Source organism: Thalassophryne amazonica, chromosome 21 (genome assembly GCF_902500255.1).
Source record: "Thalassophryne amazonica chromosome 21, fThaAma1.1, whole genome shotgun sequence".
NCBI classification, from domain to species: Eukaryota; Metazoa; Chordata; class Actinopteri; order Batrachoidiformes; family Batrachoididae; genus Thalassophryne; species Thalassophryne amazonica.
In genome coordinates this window covers 36,230,773-36,258,201 of record NC_047123.1, presented here as the reverse complement: position 1 = coordinate 36,258,201, position 27,429 = coordinate 36,230,773, and the positions used below count along the sequence as shown (strand labels likewise).

Below are 27,429 nucleotides of genomic sequence, written 5' to 3'. Positions count from 1 at the left end.
GACTGTTTGCAGGCCATGACATTGACCCTATGTGTCTTTTTGCAAGGAATGTTTTCACAGTTTTTGCTCTATGGCAAGATGCATTATCATCTTGAAAATGATTTCATCATCCCCAAACATCCTTTCAATTGATGGGATAAGAAAAGTGTCCAAAATATCAACGTAAACTTGTGCATTTATTGATGATGTAATGACAGCCATCTCCCCAGTGCCTTTACCTAATCTATTTAAGCATAAAAATTCAAAAAGAAAAAATAATATAGCACCTTCAACTGCACCACAGACTAAAACAGTTAAATGTGGTCTATTAAACATTAGGTCTCTCTCTTCTAAGTCCCTGTTGGTAAATTATATAATAATTGATCAACATATTGATTTATTCTGCCTTACAGAAACCTGGTTACAGCAGGATGAATATGTTAGTTTAAATGAGTCAACACCCCCGAGTCACACTAACTGTCAGAATGCTCGTAGCACGGGCCGGGGCGGAGGATTAGCAGCAATCTTCCATTCCAGCTTATTAATTAATCAAAAACCCAGACAGAGCTTTAATTCATTTGAAAGCTTGACTCTTAGTCTTGTCCATCCAAATTGGAAGTCCCAAAAACCAGTTTTATTTGTTATTATCTATCGTCCACCTGGTCGTTACTGTGAGTTTCTCTGTGAGTTTTCAGACCTTTTGTCTGACTTAGTGCTTAGCTCAGATAAGATAATTATAGTGGGCGATTTTAACATCCACACAGATGCTGAGAATGACAGCCTCAACACTGCATTTAATCTATTATTAGACTCTATTGGCTTTGCTCAAAAAGTATATGAGTCCACCCACCACTTTAATCATATCTTAGATCTTGTTCTGACTTATGGTATGGAAATAGAATACTTAACAGTATTCCCTGAAAACTCCCTTCTGTCTGATCATTTCTTAATAACATTTACATTTACTCCGGTGGACTACCCAGCAGTGGGGAATAAGTTTCATTACACTAGAAGTCTTTCAGAAAGCGCTGTAACTAGGTTTAAGGATATGATTCCTTCTTTATGTTCTCTAATGCCATATACCAACACAGTGCAGAGTAGCTACCTAAACTCTGTAAGTGAGATAGAGTATCTCGTCAATAGTTTTACATCCTCATTGAAGACAACTTTGGATGCTGTAGCTCCTCTAAAAAAGAGAGCTTTAAATCAGAAGTGCCTGACTCCGTGGTATAACTCACAAACTCGTAGCTTAAAGCAGATAACCCGTAAGTTGGAGAGGAAATGGCGTCTCACTAATTTAGAAGATCTTCACTTAGCCTGGAAAAAGAGTCTGTTGCTCTATAAAAAAGCCCTCCGTAAAGCTAGGACATCTTTCTACTCATCACTAATTGAAGAAAATAAGAACAACCCCAGGTTTCTTTTCAGCACTGTAGCCAGGCTGACTAAGAGTCAGAGCTCTATTGAGCTGAGTATTCCATTAACTTTAACTAGTAATGACTTCATGACTTTCTTTGCTAACAAAATTTTAACTATTAGAGAAAAAATTACTCATAACCATCCCAAAGACGTATCGTTATCTTTGGCTGCTTTCAGTGATGCTGGTATTTGGTTAGACTCTTTCTCTCCGATTGTTCTGTCTGAGTTATTTTCATTAGTTACTTCATCCAAACCATCAACATGTTTATTAGACCCCATTCCTACCAGGCTGCTCAAGGAAGCCCTACCATTATTTAATGCTTCGATCTTAAATATGATCAATCTATCTTTGTTAGTTGGCTATGTACCACAGGCTTTTAAGGTGGCAGTAATTAAACCATTACTTAAAAAGCCATCACTTGACCCAGCTATCTTAGCTAATTATAGGCCAATCTCCAACCTTCCTTTTCTCTCAAAAATTATTGAAAGGGTAGTTGTAAAACAGCTAACTGATCATCTGCAGAGGAATGGTCTATTTGAAGAGTTTCAGTCAGGTTTTAGAATTCATCATAGTACAGAAACAGCATTAGTGAAGGTTACAAATGATCTTCTTATGGCCTCGGACAGTGGACTCATCTCTGTGCTTGTTCTGTAGACCTCAGTGCTGCTTTTGATACTGTTGACCATAAAATTTTATTACAGAGATTAGAGCATGCCATAGGTATTAAAGGCACTGCGCTGCGGTGGTTTGAATCATATTTGTCTAATAGATTACAATTTGTTCATGTAAATGGGGAATCTTCTTCACAGACTAAAGTTAATTATGGAGTTCCACAAGGTTCTGTGCTAGGACCAATTTTATTCACTTTATACATGCTTCCCTTAGGCAGTATTATTAGACGGTATTGCTTAAATTTTCATTGTTACGCAGATGATACCCAGCTTTATCTATCCATGAAGCCAGAGGACACACACCAATTAGCTAAACTGCAGGATTGTCTTACAGACATAAAGACATGGATGACCTCTAATTTCCTGCTTTTAAACTCAGATAAACTGAAGTTATTGTACTTGGCCCCACAAATCTTAGAAACATGGTGTCTAACCAGATCCTTACTCTGGATGGCATTACCCTGACCTCTAGTAATACTGTGAGAAATCTTGGAGTCATTTTTGATCAGGATATGTCATTCAAAGCGCATATTAAACAAATATGTAGGACTGCTTTTTTTGCATTTACGCAATATCTCTAAAATCAGAAAGGTCTTGTCTCAGAGTGATGCTGAAAACTAATTCATGCATTTATTTCCTCTAGGCTGGACTATTGTAATTCATTATTATCAGGTTGTCCTAAAAGTTCCCTAAAAAGCCTTCAGTTAATTCAAAATGCTGCAGCTAGAGTACTGACGGGGACTAGAAGGAGAGAGCATATCTCACCCATATTGGCCTCTCTTCATTGGCTTCCTGTTAATTCTAGAATAGAATTTAAAATTCTTCTTCTTACTTATAAGGTTTTGAATAATCAGGTCCCATCTTATCTTAGGGACCTCGTAGTACCATATCACCCCAATAGAGCGCTTCGCTCTCAGACTGCAGGCTTACTTGTAGTTCCTAGGGTTTGTAAGAGTAGAATGGGAGGCAGAGCCTTCAGCTTTCAGGCTCCTCTCCTGTGGAACCAGCTCCTAATTCAGATCAGGGAGACAGACACCCTCTCTACTTTTAAGATTAGGCTTAAAACTTTCCTTTTTGCTAAAGCTTATAGTTAGGGCTGGATCAGGTGACCCTGAACCATCCCTTAGTTATGCTTGCTATAGACGTAGACTGCTGGGGGGTTCCCATGATGCACTGTTTCTTTCTCTTTTTGCTCTATATGCACCACTCTGCATTTAATCATTAGTGATCGATCTCTGCTCCCCTCCACAGCATGTCTTTTTCCTGGTTCTCTCCCTCAGCCCCAACCAGTCCCAGCAGAAGACTGCTCCCCCCCTGAGCCTGGTTCTGCTGGAGGTTTCTTCCTGTTAAAAGGGAGTTTTTCCTTCCCACTGTAGCCAAGTGCTTGCTCACAGGGGGTCGTTTTGACCGTTGGGGTTTTACATAATTATTGTATGGCCTTGCCTTACAATATAAAGCGCCTTGGGGCAACTGTTTGTTGTGATTTGGCGCTATATAAAAAATTGATTGATTGATTGATTGATTTACCTGACATGCAGCCCCATATCATCGATGACTGTGGAAATTTACATGTTCTCTTCAGGCAGTCATCTTTATAAATCTCATTGGAATGGCACCAAACAAAAGTTCCAGCATCATCACCTTGCCCAATGCAGATTCGAGATTCATCACTGAATATGACTTTCATCCAGTCATCCACAGTCCATGATTGCTTTTCCTTAGCCCATTGTAACCTTGTTTTTTTTCTGTTTAGGTGTTAATGATGGCTTTCGTTTAGCTTTTCTGTATGTAAATCCCATTTCCTTTAGGCGGTTTCTTACAGTTCGGTCACAGACGTTGACTCCAGTTTCCTCCCATTCGTTTCTCATTTGTTTTGTTGTGCATTTTCGATTTTTGAAACATATTGCTTTAAGTTTTCTGTCTTGAGGCTTTGATGTCTTCCTTGGTCTACCAGTATGTTTGCCTTTAACAACCTTCCCATGTTGTTTGTATTTGGTCCAGAGTTTTGGACACAGCTGACTGTGAACAACCAACATTTTTTGCAACATTGCGGCGTGATTTACCCTCTTTTAAGAGTTTATAATCCCTCTCCCTTTGTTTCAATTGACATCTCTCGTGTTGGAGCCATGATTCATGTCAGTCCACTTGGTGCAACAGCTCTCCAAGGTGTGATCACTTCTTTTTAGATGCAGACTAACGAGCAGATCTGATTTGATGCAGGTGTTAGTTTTGGGGATGAAAATCTTACAGGGTAATTCCATAGTTTTTCCTCAGAATTGAGTGATTCCATATTTTTTTCCCTCTGCTTGGTCTAAAAAAGTAACCGTTACTGACTGCCACAATTTTTTTTCCTAATTTCTTATAGTGTTTCTTAAAGCCAGAAAGTTGCCATTTGAAATTACTTTAGTTTTGTGCTATGTCTGTGATCTGCTTTTTTTTCTACAAAATTAAACAACTGAATGAACATCCTCCGAGGCCGGTGATTCCATAATTTTTGTCAGGGGTTGTAGCAGATTATTTTTATAGTTTGTTATAACAGCTGTCAATAGGACGTGTGACAGACATTGCAGCTTGATTCCAAAAGCTGTGGTTTCCTCTTAGCAGCGAGAGGCGAGAAGATAAACGAAGTTGAATGTATTTCAGCTGAGATTTGATTATCTCCATGTGAGAATCTTAGCTTCATTGACCTTGAATGATTATACAGCGTGTTCCTAAGTATGTTGACTGGAAACACCGCAGTGTTTATTAGTATGTGTGCTGCCGGTCTGCAAGGCACTGAAGAGGTAATGTCCAGCATGATAACAAGTAGAACAAGCAGATCACAGGAGGATTTATGTGTTTGCATCAAAGAAGAGTATCTTTTCTCTGGCTCCAGATTGAGGTAGATGCTGCAATTTGGTGCATTCATTTTTTATTTTTTTTTATTTTTTTGGGTGGGGGGGGGGGGGGGGGGGTGGATTTTAGTGCTTTTAGTTTTTCCCTTCATTCATCCACTGAAATATCTCAGTCATAAATGATATTGACACATGGAACAAAGTTTCTAAAATTTTTATTTTTCTCTTTATTTATTTTCTCTTTATTTACATCTATCATTAATAAATACAGTGTGGTCCTGTATAGTAAACAGGCTAGAGGGAGATGAGTGAGGGAAGCCACCAAGACACCCATGGCAACTCTGAGGGAGATTCTTTGGCTGTGATTGGAGAAACCGTAGAGTTGTTTGCGTCCAACCAGGCTGACTGGAAACTAAAGCACTTTCAGATTGTTCCTTCATCACTGTAATTGTTAAAACTTGACAGATTTGTGGATAAACTGCAGATTACATTGTCTCCTGTATCTCACTGTCTCTTACCTGTCTGTGTCCAAAGTCATTCAGTATGGTGGCCAGTTTCTTTGGTGTGACGTGTTGCCGTTGGCCAGGATTGCAGGGTTGGGATCTCTCCAGTCTACAGAGAGCCAGTGGAGCCACATTTCAGCCTGCTGCAGGTGAGGTTGCTTCAGGCTGGGATCGAAGCAGTGGACCTCACATCCCTGCCTGGCGAGTGATTGCTCCAGGGAGCGGTCATCCGCGCCCAGCCTGAAGTCCACAAAGGACAAGACAGAACGCAGTCATGCTAACAAATGAACATAATTGAAAACTGACCAATAAAATCCTAAGTAGTGTTTCTGTGTGAGATGGGGGGGGAAAAATTCACTGCAAATTACACACTGTCCCTTTGGTCATGATGCGTAGACCAATCAGAGAAGAGATTCTTGTTATGCAGGATGCAAATGTGGCATGTCAAGCGTATACAAACTGTAGACACTTGTTCATGTCCTGCATCCTATTGTGCATGCATTTGTGCTTAATAGTGTGTGATGTGGAACAGCTGACTGTATGAGTGTTGGCGATTTTCCTGCAGAGCCTCCTGAGAGAAAGATATTCAGTGTACCTGGCATGGATTCAAGAGTGCGATGGGGAGGTTTGTGTGTTGTACCAAGAATCTAGGTCAGATAGGGGACACGGGAGGTGAGAATCCTGAGGTGTGTAGTTAGAAAAATAGACTTTGAGCTGCTGCTGTTGTTTCCAGAAAGATTTAGACATTTTATGTTGGTTCACTATCTGGCTTGAATATTCATTCCAGAGGTATTATGGAATCAGGCAGCAGGACAAACAGGAGCACCTTATTTGTAAACGAGAAATGCTGAGACCTTTTTCGCAATCATGAAGACTTTTGTTTTTATTTATAGTTTGTGTGGATGTTGCGTGTACACGTAGGAGAAAAGGCAGATTCTAGTAAACATCCTCGTGTCGCTGCACAGAGGCGATGTGCAGTTCTCCCAAACTAAACAACACAAGTTCATCAGTTAAATTGTCCGATTCCAAGTTATTCAGATCGCCTCTCAACGACTCGTCATTTCTACCAATAAATTGACATGTATTTGATTTATTATAAAAAGAAGCAGAAAGCTTTCAGAAGGAGAACGATGGAGCGTCACTCATGCACATCTGTGTATGTGCAAACTAAAGAGCTCGTAATGATTTTAATCGAGATGGATTTCCTGTCAGTCAACCTCAGGATATCAGACACAGCTCAGTGTGTTCAGAGATGTTATCTACAATGCCGTTATTGGACCTGTTGACCTGTCTCAATCATTTGATACAAAACCTACCAGCAGAACATCACCTTTTGGCCTGCGTGACCTATGACAACAGCTGAGCCACACCACCGCACATCAATGGCCTGATCGTACCAAACTCTCATATGGCACAACAAAAGATACAACCGGCTCTGCCGTCTAATGAACGACAAACACCACGGTGGCCTGATTACGTGATATAAATGTGCAGTCTGTGTTGTCCAGGAGGGCAGTGAGGGATGGTGAAGCAAAGAGAGGGCATCACCTTAAATTAAAAGCCTTAACTGAAAGATTGGAATAGCCACAAATCACCAGTTAACTGGCACAAAAGATTGGGATGCAGAAGTGGAAGTGTTGGGTTGAGTATTGCAAAGTACTTTGTACCTACCCAAAAGAGTAGACCCTGCAGTGTTTGCTGTGTATCCTGTGCTTCAGGCTGTATCTGGGGTCTAAACACACAGCCCAGGCATCACCGTTTAGTGACGCACACGACACCTGAAAATGTGCAACGGTATAAGTTATTTCTGACAGCAGGCTGGAGAACTTTTAGTAACATTTCACCTCAAACATACAGATAGAACTGGCATTTGTCCGTTTAATGGACAGTGTGATCAAGGCAAAGCATGAATGGACAGAAGTGTGGAAAAAGCTGTCATGTTTGACCAATACTAGTACAGTAAATATTCCAGTTAAATTTGTTTTTTTATTAGGGATTAAGGGTTAGCGAAAATCCCACTTAAGTTTTCCGCTGTGATGTTGAAGACGATATAAACCTATGACACCTGCTGTTGATTTTACACAAACCCACATTAGTCCATGAGCCAGTCATGAATTTTTACCTAATCGGTACCACTTAAAGAGAAGAAGCGACACTCAGAATCCAGACTCAGTGTATCATGGCCTACACAAAAATGTATGATAACCATCCCGGGGTGGTAGCTGTACCCAGGTAGGGGTCAATGAAGAATCATTTTTTTACTGAAATTGGAGCAACTTTAAATTTTGACCCCTGTACAGACTGAACTTGACCTTTGTCACCATTTTTGCTGTTTTTACCCCATAACTCCAGAACATTCCATCATAGATAGTCCAAACTATACCTTTTTGGATTCGTTATGATCAGACAAGTAATGTGATATAGTTTTCAACATGATTGGAGTATTTTTAAAGTTTGACCTCTGTGTAATTCTTCATTGACCCCTACCTGGCTACAGCTACTACCCTGGGAAGGCTATCATACATTTTTGTGTAGGCCATGGTACACTGAGGCTGGATTCTAAGTGTCGTTTCTTTCCTTTAAGTGGTACCGAAAACCTGCTTGGCCCATGGACTACATAGGATGTCTCAGCATTGATGTTCGTGTCTCTTGGTCCTCTGTCTTGAGATTGTGAAATTAATAGGAAGAGTTTATGAAATCATGAGGATTATCATGATTTTTTTTTTTTTTGTGCTTGTCAAGTATAAAGTGGTTCAGTTTTGGACAGAATTGACCAAATGTCCAGAGCACACAGAACAAAGTTACGGTGTCGCTGAATCACGGAGTTAATTTGCAGCACTGGTGTCAAACGTGTAAGACGAGGGTGTTGCACTCTCTGTGTGCTTCTTGTTTAATTTTATTTATATTGTCAGTAATTGTGCTTGTGGGTCAACTGGTGCATGGAAGGTGCACTGCCTGCTGTTGAGTGGACGGCCATCGATCTGAGTAACGGCTCCACCGGGCAAACGTGTCAGTCAGCGTTACGGCTGAGGGAGCTGCTGCTTTGCCATCAGCTCTCTCCACACTCGCCTGTCACTGTGAATGACGGACAGCTCCCTTCCTGCTGCAATCACACAAACAGATGTTCACAGCATCTCCGTGTGTCTGTCTTGTCCTGTCTCATGCACATGCACACATCCTGGGACCAATTCATTATAAGATGATTGCCTGTTTTGTGTTAAGATGGAGATGAGTGCTTAGTCATTTGGTATACAGTAATCTGTGTTCTGGCATACTGTGTGAAGAACAAGATAAGTGTCTGATTTATCTTCAAGCCACTTTCATTTACAATCAATAATGCAGCCTCGTGTAATCCAAAAGTATCTTTTGGGCCGCTGTAATAGACACTATTGTCTTTGCTTTACCCTTGAATAATAAAGGCAAACAGCACTCAGGGATTTTCAATCATTTTCAAATTATGTTTCTGAACATCTTAATCTATGTATAGAAATTTAATAATGACAACAAACAAACCAAAACATCTCTCTGATTAAGTGCGAGCAGCACAGCGGTGATTTCCATCTGTATGGTAATCAATGGAATAATGAATTTTGTGTGTGCTGTTGGGCAGCACAAATACTCTGTGGCTGAGCTGAATGTGAACGAGGGGCTGCGTCACTCATTCATGTCCTTATGGATACTGACTCACTTCAGTAGCACACAGTAAAAGACCTGTCGAAATAATCCAGTTTTTCAATAGAAGAAGAAAGAACAAAGTCCTATATAGTCCCTGATACCCAATAATTCCTGTGTTTATCCACAGACGCTGTAGCGTGAAGTGGATCAAAGTCTACAACAACCCCCTCAACAGGGCACCAGTCCATTGCAGGCTGTTTTCCCCTAGCTAAGACTGGCACCCATTTACAGCGGGGCAGACTGGGGCAATGCAGGTGAAGTGTCTTGCTCAAGGATACGGATGAGTATCATGACCGGCAGTTGAACCCAGGTAGTATTAGTAGTCTAACTCCTATCCCGGGGTACCTGCTCTGCAGTTCAACGGCAAGAGCTGCCGTTTTATCTTCCCTCGAGGGCTCATTTGCAGCAAACCTGAAGTACAATTTTTTTTTTTTACTTTTTATTAAGCCCTTTGTAGCATTTTATTCTGTTAACCAACTCCACCTGTCCACTCCGAACTGGGTTTATCAAGAACTGCTTGGCACTCAAGTCAATCATATCTCTTCATTCACTGAGATACCACAAAGAGCTGTGGTATATATATATATATATATATATATATATATATATATATATATATATATATATATATATATATATATATATATATGCACCGTTTAACTTTGTGCAGTCATCTGCGCTCATGGCTTTTTGGTATGAGTCTAGAACATTCTCTGTGACAGTCTTCTGTGACATTCAAAACCATTTATGTGCGTGTATCAGCTTGTTGACGTGAAATCTCAAAGTGGATGAAGGAACATAACTTTCAGTTCAACCTATCAACAACTGAGCATTCTGCCTCTCACTTTGCCTCAGCCATCGCTTAACTCTCACTGAGCAGATTGTCCCAGTCCCCAGATGATGCAGAATACTGCTTTACGACATGGATCTTATCACACCTGAGTACACAAATCCTAGTCCAAGCACTTGTCATCTCACACTTCCTCAAATGCAACAACTTGCTGTTCAGTTTACCATGTTGGAGTTTGAAGTTCAACTGGTCCAGAAAATGACAGTTTGCCTCATCTTTAATTGGTCTTTTTTTTCCCATCACTGCCTGCCTGCATCAGCTGGCCTACAAAGCTGCCATTAAAACTACACCCTCTTCTTGGAACTCTCTTCGACTCCTCTACGATCTGCTTCTGAACAATGCCTGGTGTTGCTGCTTCCGTATGGCCCTAAATTCTTCTTCCTGTAGACTGGTGGTGATAGAATTTCATGCACAACTCCACTCAATGTGCCATAAATTAAGGTTTGTGTTCATCAGTCTTCTGAAAAAGTGGCCAAAGTCATTGGTGCCAAATAAGAACTAATTGTGATGTCTGTGCCGCATCTAATTTTGTGGAGTAGGAACTTGTTTACGAGGTCTGTCAAAGTATAGGTCCTTTTAATTTTTTTCAAAAACTATATGGATTTCATTCATATGTTTTTACGTCAGACATGCTTGAACCCTCGTGCACATGCGTGAGTTTTTCCATGCCTGTCGGTGACGTCATTCGCCTGTGAGCACTCCTTGTGGGAGGAGTCGTCCAGCCCCTCGTTGGAATTCCTTTGTCTGAGAAGTTGCTGAGAGACTGGCGCTTTTGTTTGATCAAAAATTTTTCTAAACCTGTGAGACACATCGAAGTGGACACGGTTCGAAAATTAAGCTGGTTTTCAGTGAAATTTTAACGGCTGATGAGAGATTTTGAGGTGATACTGTCGCTTTAAGGACTTCCCACGGTGCGAGACGTCGTGTAGCACTCTCAGGCGCCGTCCGTCAGCCTGTTTCAAGCTGAAAACCTCCCTACATTTCAGGCTCTATTGATCCAGGACGTCGTGAGAGAACAGAGAAGTTTCAGAAGAAGAATTCGGTTCAGCATTTTATCCGGATATTCCACTGTTAAAGGAGATTTTTTTAATGAAAGACGTGCGGACGGATTGCAGCGTCGGCTCGCAGCCGCTGCGACGCTCCGCCACAGGAAAAATACCTCTGTTGGAAGCCTTAAGGACAAGTTGGAACATGTCCAGCTGTTAAACAATTTCTCATATACTCACTCCACTGAAAGCCATCAAAGCCGCCTGGATTTTACAAATGGTTATCAACACGGAGGTGTTTTCCGTGTGCCGCCGCCACCGCGCCGGCTGCGTCCCGACGCACGGACCCGTCCGCAGTCTTTCATTAAAAAAATCTCCTTTAACAGTGGAATATCCGGGATAAAATACTGTGAAACCGACTTCTTCTGAAACTTCTCTGTTCTCTCACGACGTCCTGGATCAATAGAGCCTGAAATGTGGAGGTTTTCAGCTTTGAACAGGCTGACGACGGCGCCTGGGAGCGCTGCCCAACGTCTCGCACCGTGGGAAGTCCTTTAAAGCGATAGTATCACTTCAAAATCTCTCATCAGCTGTTAAAATTTTCAACAGAAAACCACTTAATTTTTCCGAACCGTGTCCACTTCGATGTGTCTAACAGGTTTAGAAAAATTTTGATCAAACAAAGCGCCAGTCTCTCTCAGCAACTTCTCAGACAAAGGAATTCCGACGAGGGGCTGGACGACTCCTCCCACAAGGAGTGCTCACAGGCGAATGACGTCACCGACAGGCGTGGAAAAACTCACGCATGCGCACGAGGGTTCAAGCATCTCTGACGTAAAAACATATGAATGAAATCCATATAGTTTTTGAAAAAAATAAAAAGGACCTATACTTTATTGACAGCCCTCGTAAAGTGCCCGTGAGATGGGGAGTGATGATAACTCACTTGTGGGGTTGTGATGTACTCGAGGAACCGTCTTGCCTCACTCTCCAGAGAACGACTCTCTGTGGCCCAAGGCTCCAGGTTGATGTGCCACCGAAAATTCTGCATTAGAGCACACATGCACCCAATAAATAGTCATTACACCATTATAAAACTTTGCTATTTAACTGAAACTCTTTGAAGATTAGTGCGAAGGTAACCACAAATGAAATTTTATACTTTCAGGTATTCTAACCTACTTGTGCAATGCCACTGATGGAACTAGGTCACAGTGTGCTCTGTGGAGGACTATTCCCCCCACCTGTGTATAAGTGACAAAGTGCTCACAATGACTATTTTATGTTATTTTAGTAGAATGAGAGCTGCTGTTGATTAAGAACTCTGTCCTGCAGGGTACAGATTAAAGGAAAATTCACTGTAGAAAGTCCATCTGTGTGCTAATGGTAGAAAAACCAGATCCCTGTTCACTATAAGCAGCCTGAGAACAAATGTTGCAGCAGCCGCCTCCTGAACTGCTGATGTGTGATCACATTCCTGAGAGCTGGCACAGTTCTGCTTCACAGGCTCGTTCATTTTCACTGGAATGTGCCTGTTTATGATTAAAGGAGAGGTCATGAAGATTAGCCACGATGCATTTGTTGGTTGCGCAACCGCTACTTGGGTCAGACGCCAAATGTTCACAAGCAGCGCCCTTTAATTATCCTACAGAGGGCTTTCTGTGTCGCCCCCCACTGTTGGTCTGTGTTTCACAGCTTTTGTTCTTTATTTTCAAATTTTGCATGCTCATGGTACATCTGGTAACTGAGGGCATTCAGTTTCCTTATAAGCTATTTAGAAATGCTGTCATGCCTCCTTTTTTGTTTTTTTTACTAAACTGGTGCACCTTTGAGCCCAGTTACAGGGGTCAAGTCCCTTGTGTCAGGCAGGACCTCTCTGAGACATCAGTGTCACCTTAGAGGTTTTGCACTAGAGTGGAGAGGTGGTGGTCTAGAGGTTAAGGAGGCGGTCTTGGGCAAGGACCATAAATTGCTCCCAGTGTGCAGTTGAACACTTTGCATGGCAGCATGATGTGATTGGGGTATGTGTGAATGGGTGAATTGCTGTTTTGCTTTTCAGATGTAAAAGTGCAGTCATGTAAATATTGTTTTATTTATACTGACCCTGACCCTGTATATGTTGCATACCTATAGGACCCTTCAAAAAGTGTAAAGGTATTTTAGGTGGGTGTCCTCACAGTGTACTGCAGATTACAGTCTGTATTTTTTCCATTGGTGTTGTATAATGTCTTTGGTGTGAGTTCCTCCTCTACACAGGCATGCTTTGTTGTTCACTTCCTCCAAGCTATTATACTCAGATCATGTTACATAAATCTCTTTGGCAAAGTGTGGAATCTGGCAAATAATCCTTATTAAAAAAAAAAGAGAGAGAGAAAAATAGAAAAATCAGTTCCAATCAGCATTGTTCCCAAAGAGCTTTTGTGTTTTCAGAGAAGGAGATTTTCCATATGCACATATATTGCATTTTGTTTGAGGAGTGTAAATCATGACTCCCTGAGAGTCTCAATGATCCAAACGGCCTCTGTCTGAATTCATCAAGTCCTCTCTCCAAAGCTCAACTGGCACACTTCATATATTTGTCCAATACAGGCAAGCGGGGACAGGACAACTGTTAACAGGGACGCTTATCAAGGACACTGGACACCCTTTGAGGTTGTAATATATGAGGTGGAACTGAATAGGAGCAAAGAAGGAGAATGTAGAGACAGAAGGAACAGAAAGTGCAAGATCAAAAGATCTTATGGCAAGGTGGTGGTATGGTGTTCTGGTAAAATTTGTATGTTCAGTACACCAGATTTGACCAGGGGGGGTCTCGGACCATGTGCTTGTGCCTCATGTTGCCACATTCACCGCATCATTTAACTGCTTTGGAATTCTGAATGGCAACCAACCAGACACTCAACCAGTTCCCACCTCTCAAAAGTAAACATCTATCTGCCACAGCCAAGTGAAGCGTAGGCGTCCCCTTGGAACATCTCCAGCTCATATAGGGACCTTAACACTGATGCACCTACAAGCTGGCTCATACACTGAGAAAAGCGCTACATTCCCAAAATGTCCCTCCCCATGCAAGTGATAGTTTTCATCTGAGAAAAGCGCTACATTCCCAAAATGTCACAGCTGATGTTCCCTCACCATGCAAGTGATAGTTTTCATCTGATTCTCCCTAAATAACCATTTGTTTTACCCAAAGTCATTCCACTGGTACTAAACGATCCACCGAAGAGACCAAAGACATTCAGTCTTCTACTTAGCTCACTGGTTAGTGTAAATCTTACACCCATACAGTTAAAAAAGAAGCATCAAGACCCTAAAGACTTGGACTGTCAGTCTCCTGCAAAGAGAAATACCTCAGCAACCTCAAAACTCCTTAAGTCATGAGGCCAAGATGTAGACAACGAACTGAAATTACTTGATAGAAAATAATCCTCCACCCTTTTGAGAAATGCTGTGTTTGTACCTCCATTAAACTGCGTGCCTGCAAGCACTTAATAATTACTGAGTAATCACTGAGCAGTGACAGGATTAGTGCTAACAGCCAAGCAACAAGTATTTATCACCTCAAGGATGAAGTAACAAAAACACTGTCTAGCTGCAACCAGTATTTGGTGTATTTTCTTAGGACATTATTGGGAATTGACCCCATATCTGAAATAATGATATTGTGATAAACCAGATAAAATATATTTGACAAGACAATTATTTTCTCAATACTTAGATTTAGCAACTGGAGCGATATACAATGATGGAGGGTCCACTGGTCTCACTGGTCCTAACCTCTTTATATTATTTGATGGTGTATTACAACCCCAAAGTGATTTTAAAGTTTACAAATAAATATAATACTTTCAAATGGCTAACAAACCACACACACACTCACTCATCTTCAACCGCTTAGTCCAATTAAGGGTTGCGGGGGGCTGGAGCCAATCCCAGCAGTCATAGAGCGTGAGGCGGGGTTCACCCAGGACAGGACGCCAGTCTGTCACAGGGCCAAACCAGATGGACTGTTGTTCAGTTTACAAAAATAAAATGTATGATTCTGTTGACATACATCATTAATCACATATGGTCAATTAACATTGGTGTTCTTCAGCTCTTGATTGGCTGAACACACCTGAGTTAATTAACTGTGGGTGGAGTAGACTGAGTTGTAAAATATGCCCCAGAAATTACTTTCTCCACACACATTTCATATAACAAAACAGGTCCATTGCTTAAAGTCCACAAAAGGCATGTAACAGTGTTGATCAACTGCAGATTAAATAATGTTTTAAATTAAAAGAGCTGCCCCATTGAGAGAGTACCAGCATCAACTGTTCCCCATTGGTGCTCCGATACAAAGCTGTGTGTCACATGAGTGTCGTGAACTTGGGGTGAGTGTACAGCAACGGTCCTCAAACCCTGAGTCAAACCAGGCAAGTTGACTTTTATCCCACCGCTTTTATTACTTATTGATAATTTACATTGCCTTTGGTTTGCACTTTGAATTGTTGAAGGTATTTTTCACACCCCTGTTCTTTTTCTAACCTGTCTGTTGAGGGGTCTTTCTGCATGGCCTGTATGTCTTGATGGATGTCGATGAGCAAGAGGTGCGAGCAGCCAAGACAAGCATGAAATAATCCCTCCGGGAGAAACGGATGGATGAGCAAACAAGAAATGACTGGATAAAATGAGGAGACTATCTTCCACGTGTGAGAGGTAGGTGCGAAAAGGGGAAACATGGGTGAGTGAGGACAGATTTGCAGCCAGAAAGCAAAAAAGGTCATTCAAAGCAATATGCATGATCGGTGTGTAAACACGTTACCAGCGGTGTATCAAAATACTGCAACAGCTTCATGTACATGTGAGCCCTGTTTGTCTGTATAGGAAGCGCGACAAGAAGGAACGTTGCTAGATCTGTTGGTAAAATTTGAGGATGGCAAAGTGTCGGACCTGCTGCAGACTCTGAATTTGTTGGCCAGACTCAGAATTTGAGTCAGGCCAACTAAATTTTGCTTAAAAGTTGAGACAACTCGAAATGTTAAGTCTTGATTCATTCAACGTGTGAAATAGTACAGTCAACTCAGAAATATGGGTTTTGCCAACTTGTCCAATAAGTTGGCAGGTTTCGCACATGCTCAGAACACCACCCCTGCACAGTTCCCTTTATCAACCCGTGCGTGCATCCACAGCATGCGTCCACTGTCATAATCCAGTATTGCAAATTTTCCTTGCCTCATGGTGGACTAAAGCAGAGAATTTTATTTAATGATAAGCAGTGTAGAAGGTGAGTTCAGAATTTTATTTTTACCAATATGAGTGTTGTAATGTTTGGCTAAACCTAAAGAGGGTGCCTGTCAGTCAGTGTAATGTTTGTTTGCTGCATGTGAGTATCTTTTGCTACCAAGAGTCTGTTGGCCAATGTTAGTGATGTTGCTAATGATTTGCTAGGTCTTGCTAATGTTAGTTGGAAAGTAAATTCAGACAATGCAGGTGGGAAAATATACATTACAAGTACAGAATCTTGGTGAAGTTTGCTGCATAAAATGTTTGCTACTGGTGTGTAACATTAGACACCATTATTTGAATACTTTGAATAACCCCCATGTTAGCTTGTTAAACATGTTGGTCAAACTGTCTGATGCTGTCAATTTTTGTGCTGTTTGTTCTCTATCTGGCGTCTACCACGTAAAGTCTGCTGAATGGAGTGAACCCAGAGGCTCACTCTATTGACTTTTCAGTTCATTCAGTGGATTGTTTGTCAGTTTTAACTATTTATTTGAAATTAGAGACACTTAGAGCTAATTTGTGATACTTGAGTCTAGCTGTTGAGCTAAGATAAGTTGGTGAAACAAAAAAAAAAACTGTTTAGCCTCACTAATAATTATTTAATTGCTTCAAATATTCATGTAAACAAGGTATTTTAAGTTGGAGAAACTTGGTTATGAGTTGAAATTACTCAAAATAATTAGTTAGTTACAATTAGAGGTGAGTTAAGATTACTTGAGTTACTTACTTCAATAGAAACTGAGTTATGAGTTGCAATTACTTGAAATAATAAACCAGTCTTAATTAAAGGTGAATTGAGATTACTTGCAACAAAAATGTGTTTGACAAAAACCACAATGCAATTAATCCTGTAGGCCACATTGATATGTAGAGCTTTCAAGAGAAGGTTCTGGCTGCAGACTGCAGTAAACACTCTGAAGGCTGCAGCTAGAGCCTGGGCTTTTATGTCTGACTGTAGGCTATGTATGAATGTTAACTTAACTATGTCTCCTTTTTTCACAGGAAGACAGAGAATTCGTGTGCATAAGTAATCATATGAAGTGGACATGTAAGTTATGCACATTTTTTTCAGCTAACCAGCGCAGTTATAATTACAGACTACAGGTTAAAACATGGACATTATAGCAGGCCCTCAAGGTAGAACTCCTAACAGCCTTGAAGAGGAGAGAGAAACTCTGCTGGATGAAGTCAAGAAGAAGAAGCCGGACTGTTAATTCACTGATGGGCTGGACCTTTGCATTGTGCAGATAGGAAATCGTTGCGAACGAGCCACTTGTGACTGAGATTGAAAGCAGATGGCCAGCATTGTTTTCAGAAAGACAGGTAAGTTCCAACATCATCCACATGTTCCCTCTTCATTACAATTAAAATAATTTTGACATATACTGTATTTTTCTCATTCTTGACAAAAAAAACATACATAATATTCAAGTTTAGTAATTTTGAAATCTACCCCTATTTGTAGTATGTCTAATAATTTACATGTTTAGCATAGCAAACCGTTATAATGCAACTGAACATTTGTGTCAGTTTTGCAATTTTTTGAGCCAGGGATAAGCAAACTGTTCTTCTGCATGGTTTAATATTTTTTTTGTTTTGTGTCCACTCCTTAAAGATTGGTGCCAAGTTTACACGTCTTGTGTCTGCTGACCTCCTGAAGTCCTTCTTGAGTGGTCTTGACCGGCATTTGCCAAGGCTGATCGACTTATATGAAGCACGGAAGAGACGCAAAAACAAAACTGGGACACGACACAGAGCTCCATAGACTTCTTGAATCTCTGGATTCTGAAGTAAGTGAATAGTAAACACAATAGCCATGTTTGGCATGGTAATTTGTTTAGAAAAAATGTACTGATTTATGAAATCATTGCATCATGACATCATCTGTTTAGAGTCTGGTTCTCAGGCACCGCTGGGTTGGACTAAGAAGAATCTAGTCCATCCCAGCGGTGCTTGGAAAATGGATAAACAGATGATGACCTCAAGTCATAATGTTAAGGTCCCCTTTGTTACGGAAGTACCCTAGGGTAAATAAAACCAATTTATCTGAAGACACGTGTGAGCATATTTTGTTTCTGAAACGCTCACATTTTTCTTTTCAAATGGCTGCTGGAACTAAGCTACAGCTCATACATTTGCTTCTGTAAATGCTATGATCAAGGTGTACAATGGTGGGGTCAGAGTCCAACTATACTGTTTAAAGCTAAATGACCATACATCTATTACATAAGCTGTACACATTGTTCATTGGACTCCTCACTCTAAAAATGGTGCACTTTGACATTTTTGTCATAATTGTTACAAAAGCAGATATGGGCTTTCGTATGGGTTCATCTGATGTGAAAATTGTGGTCTCAGTTGTGTTTTGGGATAAATTCTGATTTCTATGGCCCTAAAGCCCAAATGCCTGTTTTGATGTTGTTGCAGAACTCCATCCAGAACAAGAGATCTGCAGCACTTCTTGGACTTCCATTCTTCTTGAAAGAGGATCCCTCGAACTTCATCAAATTCTCCAAGGTGTGTTTGAAAGGCCTGTCATGATAACACATTTTTTACGACGATATACAGTTGTATGTAAAAGGTTTGGGCACCCCTGATGACCTCCATGATTTTCCTTTATAAATCATTGGTTGTTTGGATCAGCAATTTCAGTTAAATATATCATATAGCAGACAAACACAGTGATATTTGAGAAGTGAAATGAAGTTCATAGGATTTACAGAAAGTGTGCAATAATTAGGCAGGTGCATAAATTTGGGCACCCCAACAGAAAAAAAAATACATCAATATTTAGTAGATTCTCCTTTTGCAGAAATAACAGCCTCTAAATGCTTCCTGTAGCTTCCAATGAGAGTCTGGATTCTGGTTGAAGGTATTTTGGACCATTCTTCTTTACAAAACATCTCACGTTTGTTGGTTTCCGAGCATGGACAGCCCGCTTAAAATCACACCACAGCTTTTCAATAATATAGCAGTCTGGGAGAATGAGATGGCCATTCCAGTACGTTGTACTTGTTCCTCTGCATGAATGCCTTAGTACAGGGGTGGCCAAGTTCGGTCCTCGAGAGCCACATTCCTGACACTCTTGTCTCCCTGCTCCAACACACCTGAATCCAATGAAAGGCTCATTAAAAGTCTGCTAACAAGTCTTTCATGGATTCAGGTGTGTTGGAGCAGGGAGACAACTAAGAATGTCAGGAATGTGGCTCTCGAGGACTGAACTTGGCCACCCCTGTCTTAGTAGATTTTGAGCAGTGTTTAGGGTCATTGTCTTGTTGAAAGATCCAGCCCCTGGCGCAACTTCAACTTTGTCACTGATTCATGAACATTGTTCTCAAGAATCTGCTGATATTGACTGGAATCCATGTGACCCTCAACTTTAACCAGATTCCCAGTACCTGCACTGGCCACACAGCCACACAGCCTGATGGAACCACCTCCAAATTTTACTGTAAGCAGCAAGTGTTTTTCTTGGAATGCGGTGTTCTTTTTCAGCCATGCATGCTGCCCCTTGTTATGTCCAAATAACTCCATTTTAGTTTCATCAGTCCACAGCACCTTATTCCAAAATGAAGCTGGCTTGTCCAAATGTGCTTTAGCATACCTCAAGCGACTGTCTGTGCGTGTACGCAGAAAAGGCTTCCTCTGCATTACAGCATCATACAGCATCTCTTTGTGCAAAGTGCACTGTATAGTTGAACGATGCACAGAGACACTATCTGCAGCAAGCTCATGTTGTAGGTCTTTGGAGCAGGTCTGTGGGTTGACTGACTGTTCTCACCATCCTTCGCTTCAGCTTATCTGAGATTTTTCTTGGCCTGCCACTTCGGGCCTTAACTAGTACTGTGCCTGTGGTCTTCCATTTCCTCACTATGGTCCTCACAGTGGAAACTGACAGCTGAAATCTCTGAGACAGCTTTTTGTGTCCTTCCCCTAAACCATGATGTTGAACAGTCTTTGTTTTCAGGTCATTTGAGAGTTGTTTAGAGTCTCCCGTGTTTCCACTCATTTAGAAGAGATGCAAAGAGGGGAAACATTTGCAGTTGCAAATGGCCACCTAAATACCTTTTCTCATGATTGGATTCACCTGTGTAAGGAGGTTGTTAGATAATATCTGTGCTAATTCTTTGTTTTATGTTAGCTATTAAGTATTTGTATTATTTGTTTGGAAGTTCTGAGAAATATGTTAAGTTTTACTCTATCATGTGTCCAAGTTTCAGACACAGGGAGATCTCCCCCTGTTGGTGAGAGCCAGTAACATTAGAAATGTGAGACCTAAACCACACCCATGTAACACCCACAAGGTATAAGTGTTGTATGACTCATTTTAGGGGCCTTTCACAAGATGGGCACTGTCTGTGAGGGTCCCAGGCCTGGTTTCTAATGTGACCTTGAATACACCAAAATGAGGAATACAATGGTTTGGTTTTTGGTAAGGGGCAGAATTTTACATAAAGAACCAGGTAGAAGTAACAAGGTCAGGGTCAATGAGCTTCCCAAACCAATTGTGTGTTCCATTATTAGTGCTAAATGTATTCAAATCAATAAAATGACAAGGGTGCCCAAATTTATGCACCTGCCTGATTTTGTTTAAATAATTATTCCACAGTTTCTGTAAATACTAGAAACTTCATTTCACTTCTCAAATATCAGTGTGTTCGTCTGCTATATGATATATTTAACTGAAATTTCTGATCCAGACAACCAATGATTTATAAAGGAAATTCATGAAAATTATCAGGGGTGCCCAAACCTTTGCATACAACTTTATTTTCTCAGAAACTATCACGATAAACGATAGTATTGCTGGTGCCGTGTTCGAACCATTTTATGCCACTGATGTATTGATATTAGAGCATAATAATCTAAGTACATCTTTTTTCACAGCAATGAACTTTTAAATCTCAAGAATATTAAACATTGGAATTAAAATGTAGAAAAGAAATATTAAAATATCTTTGATAATTAAAACATTAATAATAAACTACAATCAAACAAATAAAATTGACTGACTTTTAACAATAAAATCAGATTAATATTGCATATTAAATTATTTTATATTATAAATAATGAATGCACAACTGGAATGGCTGCTTTTCCATATTTTGTGCTGCCTGTCAGTCCAATTATGTAAATAAACTCACATGTAAACGATGATATGTCGATTCCAGAAAACAACTATTGTTGCATTTTATATATCGAACGATAAGTCAATATAGTTATTATCGTGACAGGCCTAGTTAGGGGCACATTCAGAGGGTGGGAACTCTGCAGAACTACACCATCATCAAATAAGTAGAATCCTTTTGAATGCATGTACAATATAGACATTGTGTGTTCTGCTATATTTCAGACCACTGACTCCATGGAGGCACCAGTGAAAAAAGAAGTGGATGTTGGCCTACTGATCATCTCAGACCAAAATGAGGAGATGACAGCCCAGAACATCGTGGATGTTGCAGTAATCCTGGAGGAGCTCATTGTTTTGGGTGAGTTGCGAGATGTACCAAACAGCTTTGCGATGCTGATTGGACTACTTTACTGCATCAACATTGACTATCCTAAGGGACTGAAGTACACCTTCGAGATCATTCAGAAGGTAAACATAGGGAAGCACTTGCTCTGTTCGGGTTCATGGACTTCGCAACAAATTGCTTCAGCGCATAGTGTAGCGATGTTCTTCACAACAACATAGCTGCCCTGTCATTTCTCTTCTAACACTAGAAGTGTAGACTATTGTATAGACATTGAACAGTATTTGGTGTATGACATTATGTCAGTAATGATCAGGGTGCAAGACTATTTGTAATTGCTTAGAAGGTAAAAATGTGTTAAACTTTAAATGAATTGAAAATAATGGAATGCCATTGATGCAATTGTTAGTACCTAACTATATTCTAATGTAGATATAAAATGTAAATGTAAAATGTAAATATGAAATTGTTCTATTCTGTTTAGTTATGTTATTTTCTGATTTCTATCTTATTTGAGTGTATTTAACTGTGGATAGTAACGGGTGTACAGGGTGGGCGTTTATAAGCTTTTGCTTCAGCCCATGCCCTTTCGGCCGCACCTAATTTGAGAAACTGAGTTATTGTTGTATTTTTCTTTTGCTTTTTTTTGTGTGTGTTTTTTTTTATGTTAGTAAGAGTTTATGTTGGTATTTTGTTTTGTTATGTTTATGTGCGTGCTGAATAAACTCATTCATTTAACACTATACATACAGCTTCCTGTATAATTGCAAGGAATTCACATTTGTTAATTGTATTAAGTGTCCTGTTTATACATAGGAAGACACACACATATGGATGTTTTGCACAACAAAGTAGCCACCTATTTCTGCATTAGTTAAGCCATACCTGTTTCTGGTACAAGGAATGTGAACTTTCAAGTGTCCTGTTTTTACATAGGAAGAAAAAATTGTTCAGTTTTGTGCAAAGCTTTTGTTTTATGCTAGAGTTACAGGCACACATACATAGCCTCAGTAACTGTACATGCAGACAGGGACCATAATGAGCAGCAAGAGCAGTTGGCTGCCATTCATTCTCAATGGACGCTGGCATCGTAGGGCATCGGGTGCTAAGGAGCTCTATAATGCCATTGTCCATTTAGAATGCATGGCAGCCAAGTGCTCTCACTGCTTGTGATGGTCCCTCTCTGCATACACACACACACATATCCCCACCCCCACACACTGACACGTGGTAAGAAACAATCTGTCATATTGTTCTGTTTTTAGTTATGTTGATTTAAAACAATGTTTTAAAGTGTAAAATGTTTTAAAAATAACTGCTGAAGTGAATGTTTGCTGAATAAACTTTCACAAATTAATTAGTTTTACTTTAATCCAATGTTCTATTTGGTAGCCTGTTGTTTTCAACCAAAATAGTTGATCAAGATGGCCTTTCTCAACACAGGATTTGTGTCAGATTCAAACCCCGACAGCTGCAGTTAAGAGTAAGCCTTTATGATACATGCTGTAAAAAAAACAAAACAAAAAAATCGCAAGTAAATTTAACTTAAAATAATTTGTAACCTCACTGCCTTAAATTTTGATTAAGGGTAGCATATTATTTCAGGTAATTTCAACTCACAACTAAGTTGAAATTACTTGATATAGCTGGTTAGCCTGATTTAAAAGTGAGTTGAGATTACTCGAGTATCATTGTTGATAGAACAAAAATATTTGTTTACTTGACTAAAAAAAGAAAGTTCCCTGAACAAAGCAATAAGTCATGTGAACTTGGTCTTTAAAGTTGGAGACACTAAGTTGTGAGTTCAAATGACCTAAAATAATTTGCTAGCCTTAATCAAAATTTTAAGGCAGCGAGGTTACAAATTATTTTAAGTTGAGTCTACTTGGAATTTTTTACAGTGCACTCATCAGACAAACACCACCAGCCTGTGCAGACGGGAGGTCAGTCCTTCCGTTTTACAGCCTGTGGAATTTTCTTTTGAACATTGTGGAGTGTCTTGAAGTTTGAGTGTTTGCTCCTGCTCTCTGACAGGCCGTGTTTTCCTGACAGCCCGGGTAAACACGGAATAGTTCCACTGCAGCAAACATAAGTCAAACCAACTGCTGGTCAAGAGGGTAGAAGACAACCTGAAACAGTTGGCTGATTCATATCACCTCCCTGTTGTGTAGACTGAACCTTTAGCCTTCTGTAATAAGTGTGTCTGTGGGGAGTGTAGTATCAGACTGAAAATAAGTCTAAAATCCTCCACGGGCTCCTTAATGGATGTCTGTAGCTGCTCCAGCAATCACTGCACCAAACAATAACAAACTACATTAATCTGCACTTTGCAAAGTTTCTTGTGCAATATCTGTATCCATGTGCAATATTTTCCCGTTCAATATCATTCCACTGTTGTACACAAGTCTTGTTTTTACATTTTATATTTTGACTACATTTTACTTTTAGTTGTACCTACTGTATATTTAAATTATTTATCTTGTTAATTTCCTATTATCTGTCAATTTAGTTAATAATTACTTGTACCTCGGAAAAGTACAGTGTAAATTACGCAGTGTAAATTACAATGACAATAAAGGCAATTCTGATTCTTATTCAGAGCCAGGAACGCTGACGTTTTTAATGAAGGCTGTCTTTGCAGAAGCTTTTAGCTCTGTGGCCATAAAGGCAGAGTGATGTCGTGGCGGAGGAGACACAAGCGATCGGGAAGGAAAGGATTGGTGAGAGTGAGGGGGAGAAGCTGGAGGTTTTGGCACAGAGGGTGTGGATTGGTGGGGGGATTGTGCTCCATTGTGTTTAACCCACATCTGGGTTCCATTTGCTGTAAGCGTCAGACTGTGTGTCTCCGTGTGAGGAGCTGGTGCACAATGGTGCAGCTGAACAGGACTCATCAGCTCCTTTCTCTGTTCTGCACGCTCTGACATAAATCAAAGTTGATTGAACACCAACGCACGTCTGGTCTCACTCAGCAATTTGTGCCATCGCCCACATGAAAGCAGCACTTTTTCCACATTGAAATAATCTCTGATCTTTGAACAGTTCTTAGTAGTCCAACTGGGAAAAGCGGCTGTATTCCGCGGATAAGGACGTGACAGTATGTTTTTCTGCTGGTTGGTTAGTCATCTGATTTTTGAATTTGGAGATGGACAAAGGGAATGTAAAACTTTAACTACAATCATGATTGTGGGTTCTGTTAATACAACAGATTTTCATGAATGTGCACAAAACAAGGGATGGCTTATCCTGAATTGTTTCCATTAAAATGTGGAATGGATCTGAATAAAGGGGTGGAGCCACCATCTTTTAAAAGATTTTATTTAAACATTGTGAAATAGGCCAATCCATAAACGTGTTGCATTTAAGAGAGAGCTGCATAAAGAACAGGGCCACTGCTAAACACTTTGTGGTGCCCCCCACCACCACCACCATAAAAATAATATAGTCAAAGAAGAAATCCAGATAATAACAATAGAGACAGAGAGAAGGAATTAAAAATTAAAGGTTAAATTAAAAGTTTTTAGATTGTGAATTAGAGTTAAGTACTACAACAGATTTTCACAGCACTTGTAGGAAAATCTTGGTTCTTGCCTGGAAAGTGTACCAGAAGTCATAACGGGGTGGAAACCAAATTAATTAATGTATTTTTAACATTGTGAGACAGGACATTTTAATAGCAACAGCAAAGCATTTAACCAGGAGTGCTAAGTATTAGGTTTCAGTGTCTTTTTGCAAAATGACACCAAGCTGCAAGGGGCAGGATGAGATGTTTTGTTTGCACTCTTAATGCCCTTCTAGTTTACATGTGCGGCATCATGCACACCTTCGCTGTGCCGCTGGACCAAAACAATCCTTGCAGTATTAGATTTCATATGATGCATGAGTGCAGTGATTTAAAAAGGCAGTGTGGGCTTGTAATTTAGTGGAGGTAATTGCAACATGATATTTTTAAGCACCGTCTTGAAAGTCGATGTACAAATAAATAAATCCATGCGAAGCAATCAGTGATGCATTTTTAATAACACGAGATAAACAACCTTCAGTCGTGCAATCCATTTACAGTATTGTCATTACGCTGAGTGGTCGTGCACAGTGAATAAGCAGAGCAATTCACGCACTTACCAGCAACTGCAATTTAACCTCTATACGTCAGAGAGCAGTTATCATTCAAAAATGCTTCACGAGCGTGCTGTTTGCACACTGCAGTCACCGAGTGAGCTGCAAGAACATAAACTAGATTTTCTATGAAGCTGAGCCGAGTCATGCTGGGAAAGTGTACCTGCTAGTGGCCCCATACATGCATGCATTCACAAAGTCGCACAGGATTTCACACATGCTCATTGCTCATTATGACATAAACTACAAGTGCACTTTGCTGGAGGTGGAGGCATGGAAGAGGCTCATTCTTTAAATTTTTATAGCAATATTTACTTTCCTTAACTGACAGAGGAGACCAGAGGTTATGTGATCGTCTCTGTCAGTTTGTGGACATTATAAGTCCATGGCTCATGAAAGAGAGAACCAAATTTTTGGTGATCCAGCACCTCAAACAGCCGCCTCCACTTTGTGGTGCACGATCCCCACAAAGTTTGAGAGTCTCAAAGTGGCCATGTGACATCTTATTCAAATTACAACTTTCTTTACATCAAATTGATGAACAGCTATTTTGTAAAATATAAGTATTTAAGCAAGACGTTAATTTTTTGGCAACTTTGTTACATTTTTATTGCACTGGCAGTTGCATGAACAGGAATGTGTCAAATGGAAAATCTGGCTGAAATAAACTGGAAAATTTGGAAATGTAGATTCCAATGAACATCCATTCCTCTTCCGTTCTCATCACCATTCAGTATTTGTGATCAGATCGGGCCAATTCCCGGAATTGGAGCAGAGACCGTTAGAGTCTTGGGGCAACTGTTTGTTGTGATTTGGCGCTATATAAAAAAATTGATTGAATTGATTGAATTATGGGAGGAAATGGAGAGTGACGTTTCCTCACAGATTAAGTGATTGTGGCTATCTTCCAAAACACAGAACGACTGAAACGGCTTTTTGCTGCAGAAATGTCGTCTATTTTGGAGGGACTTTAATCGGCATCAGCTTGATGCCCACGTGGATGTCTGCACACATGCATGAGCAGCAGAGAGCTGAAGATGGGAGTGTCCTGTTTCAAAGGTTAATGCACTTATTCATATCAGGGGTGAGATGGAGGCTAAGAACTCCCTGGAATGTTCCTAAATAGGCGTCTGCGTCTGAGGGGAATGTTGTGTGATCAGTAGTCTGGATTCGACAGTTTGACACTGATTTTTCCCCTCCAGTGGGCATCTTTGATTCCACTGTTTATTCAGTCGGTAACACCGGCTCTGAGCGGCTTCTGTATAAATCTGTCTGTAAAGTTCTTTTCATTGTCTTGTGTACAAATGTGCTTTGTAGGGTTTTATACAGTTCTGTCATTGTTTGTTTTTTCTGTACCAAGTCTCACAGTCACATGTTTGAAAAGTGATTGCAGAACCAAAAGGGGCTTTGAATTAACTCTGATTATATGTTCACGATGCAGATATGATGTTGTTAGCTATTTCTCTTTTTTGAAAAAAGTTGCTGAAGTGACAGCAAGCCAAAATAAATGTCGACTTTAGAGGGGCCAGTACAGATCACCTGGTATCCTCTAAACCAGAGGTCTTAAACTCATTCCAGAAAGGGACAAGAGGGTGCAGGTTTTCTTTGCAACCACCCACTTCACCAGCTGATTTCACTGATTATTAATCAGTGAAA

General features: G+C 40.3%; 1 protein-coding gene across 1 annotated transcript in view; it reads right to left on the bottom strand.

The window, feature by feature from the left end:
• The window catches only part of mettl24 (methyltransferase like 24), a 38,461-nt gene that overhangs the window by 3,187 nt on the left and 7,845 nt on the right, over positions 1-27,429 (bottom strand). Inside the window, 4 exon segments of the mRNA XM_034161849.1 lie at positions 5,420-5,487; positions 5,490-5,644; positions 7,076-7,182; positions 11,862-11,960. Coding sequence (XP_034017740.1) covers positions 5,420-5,487; positions 5,490-5,644; positions 7,076-7,182; positions 11,862-11,960 — 429 coding nt within the window.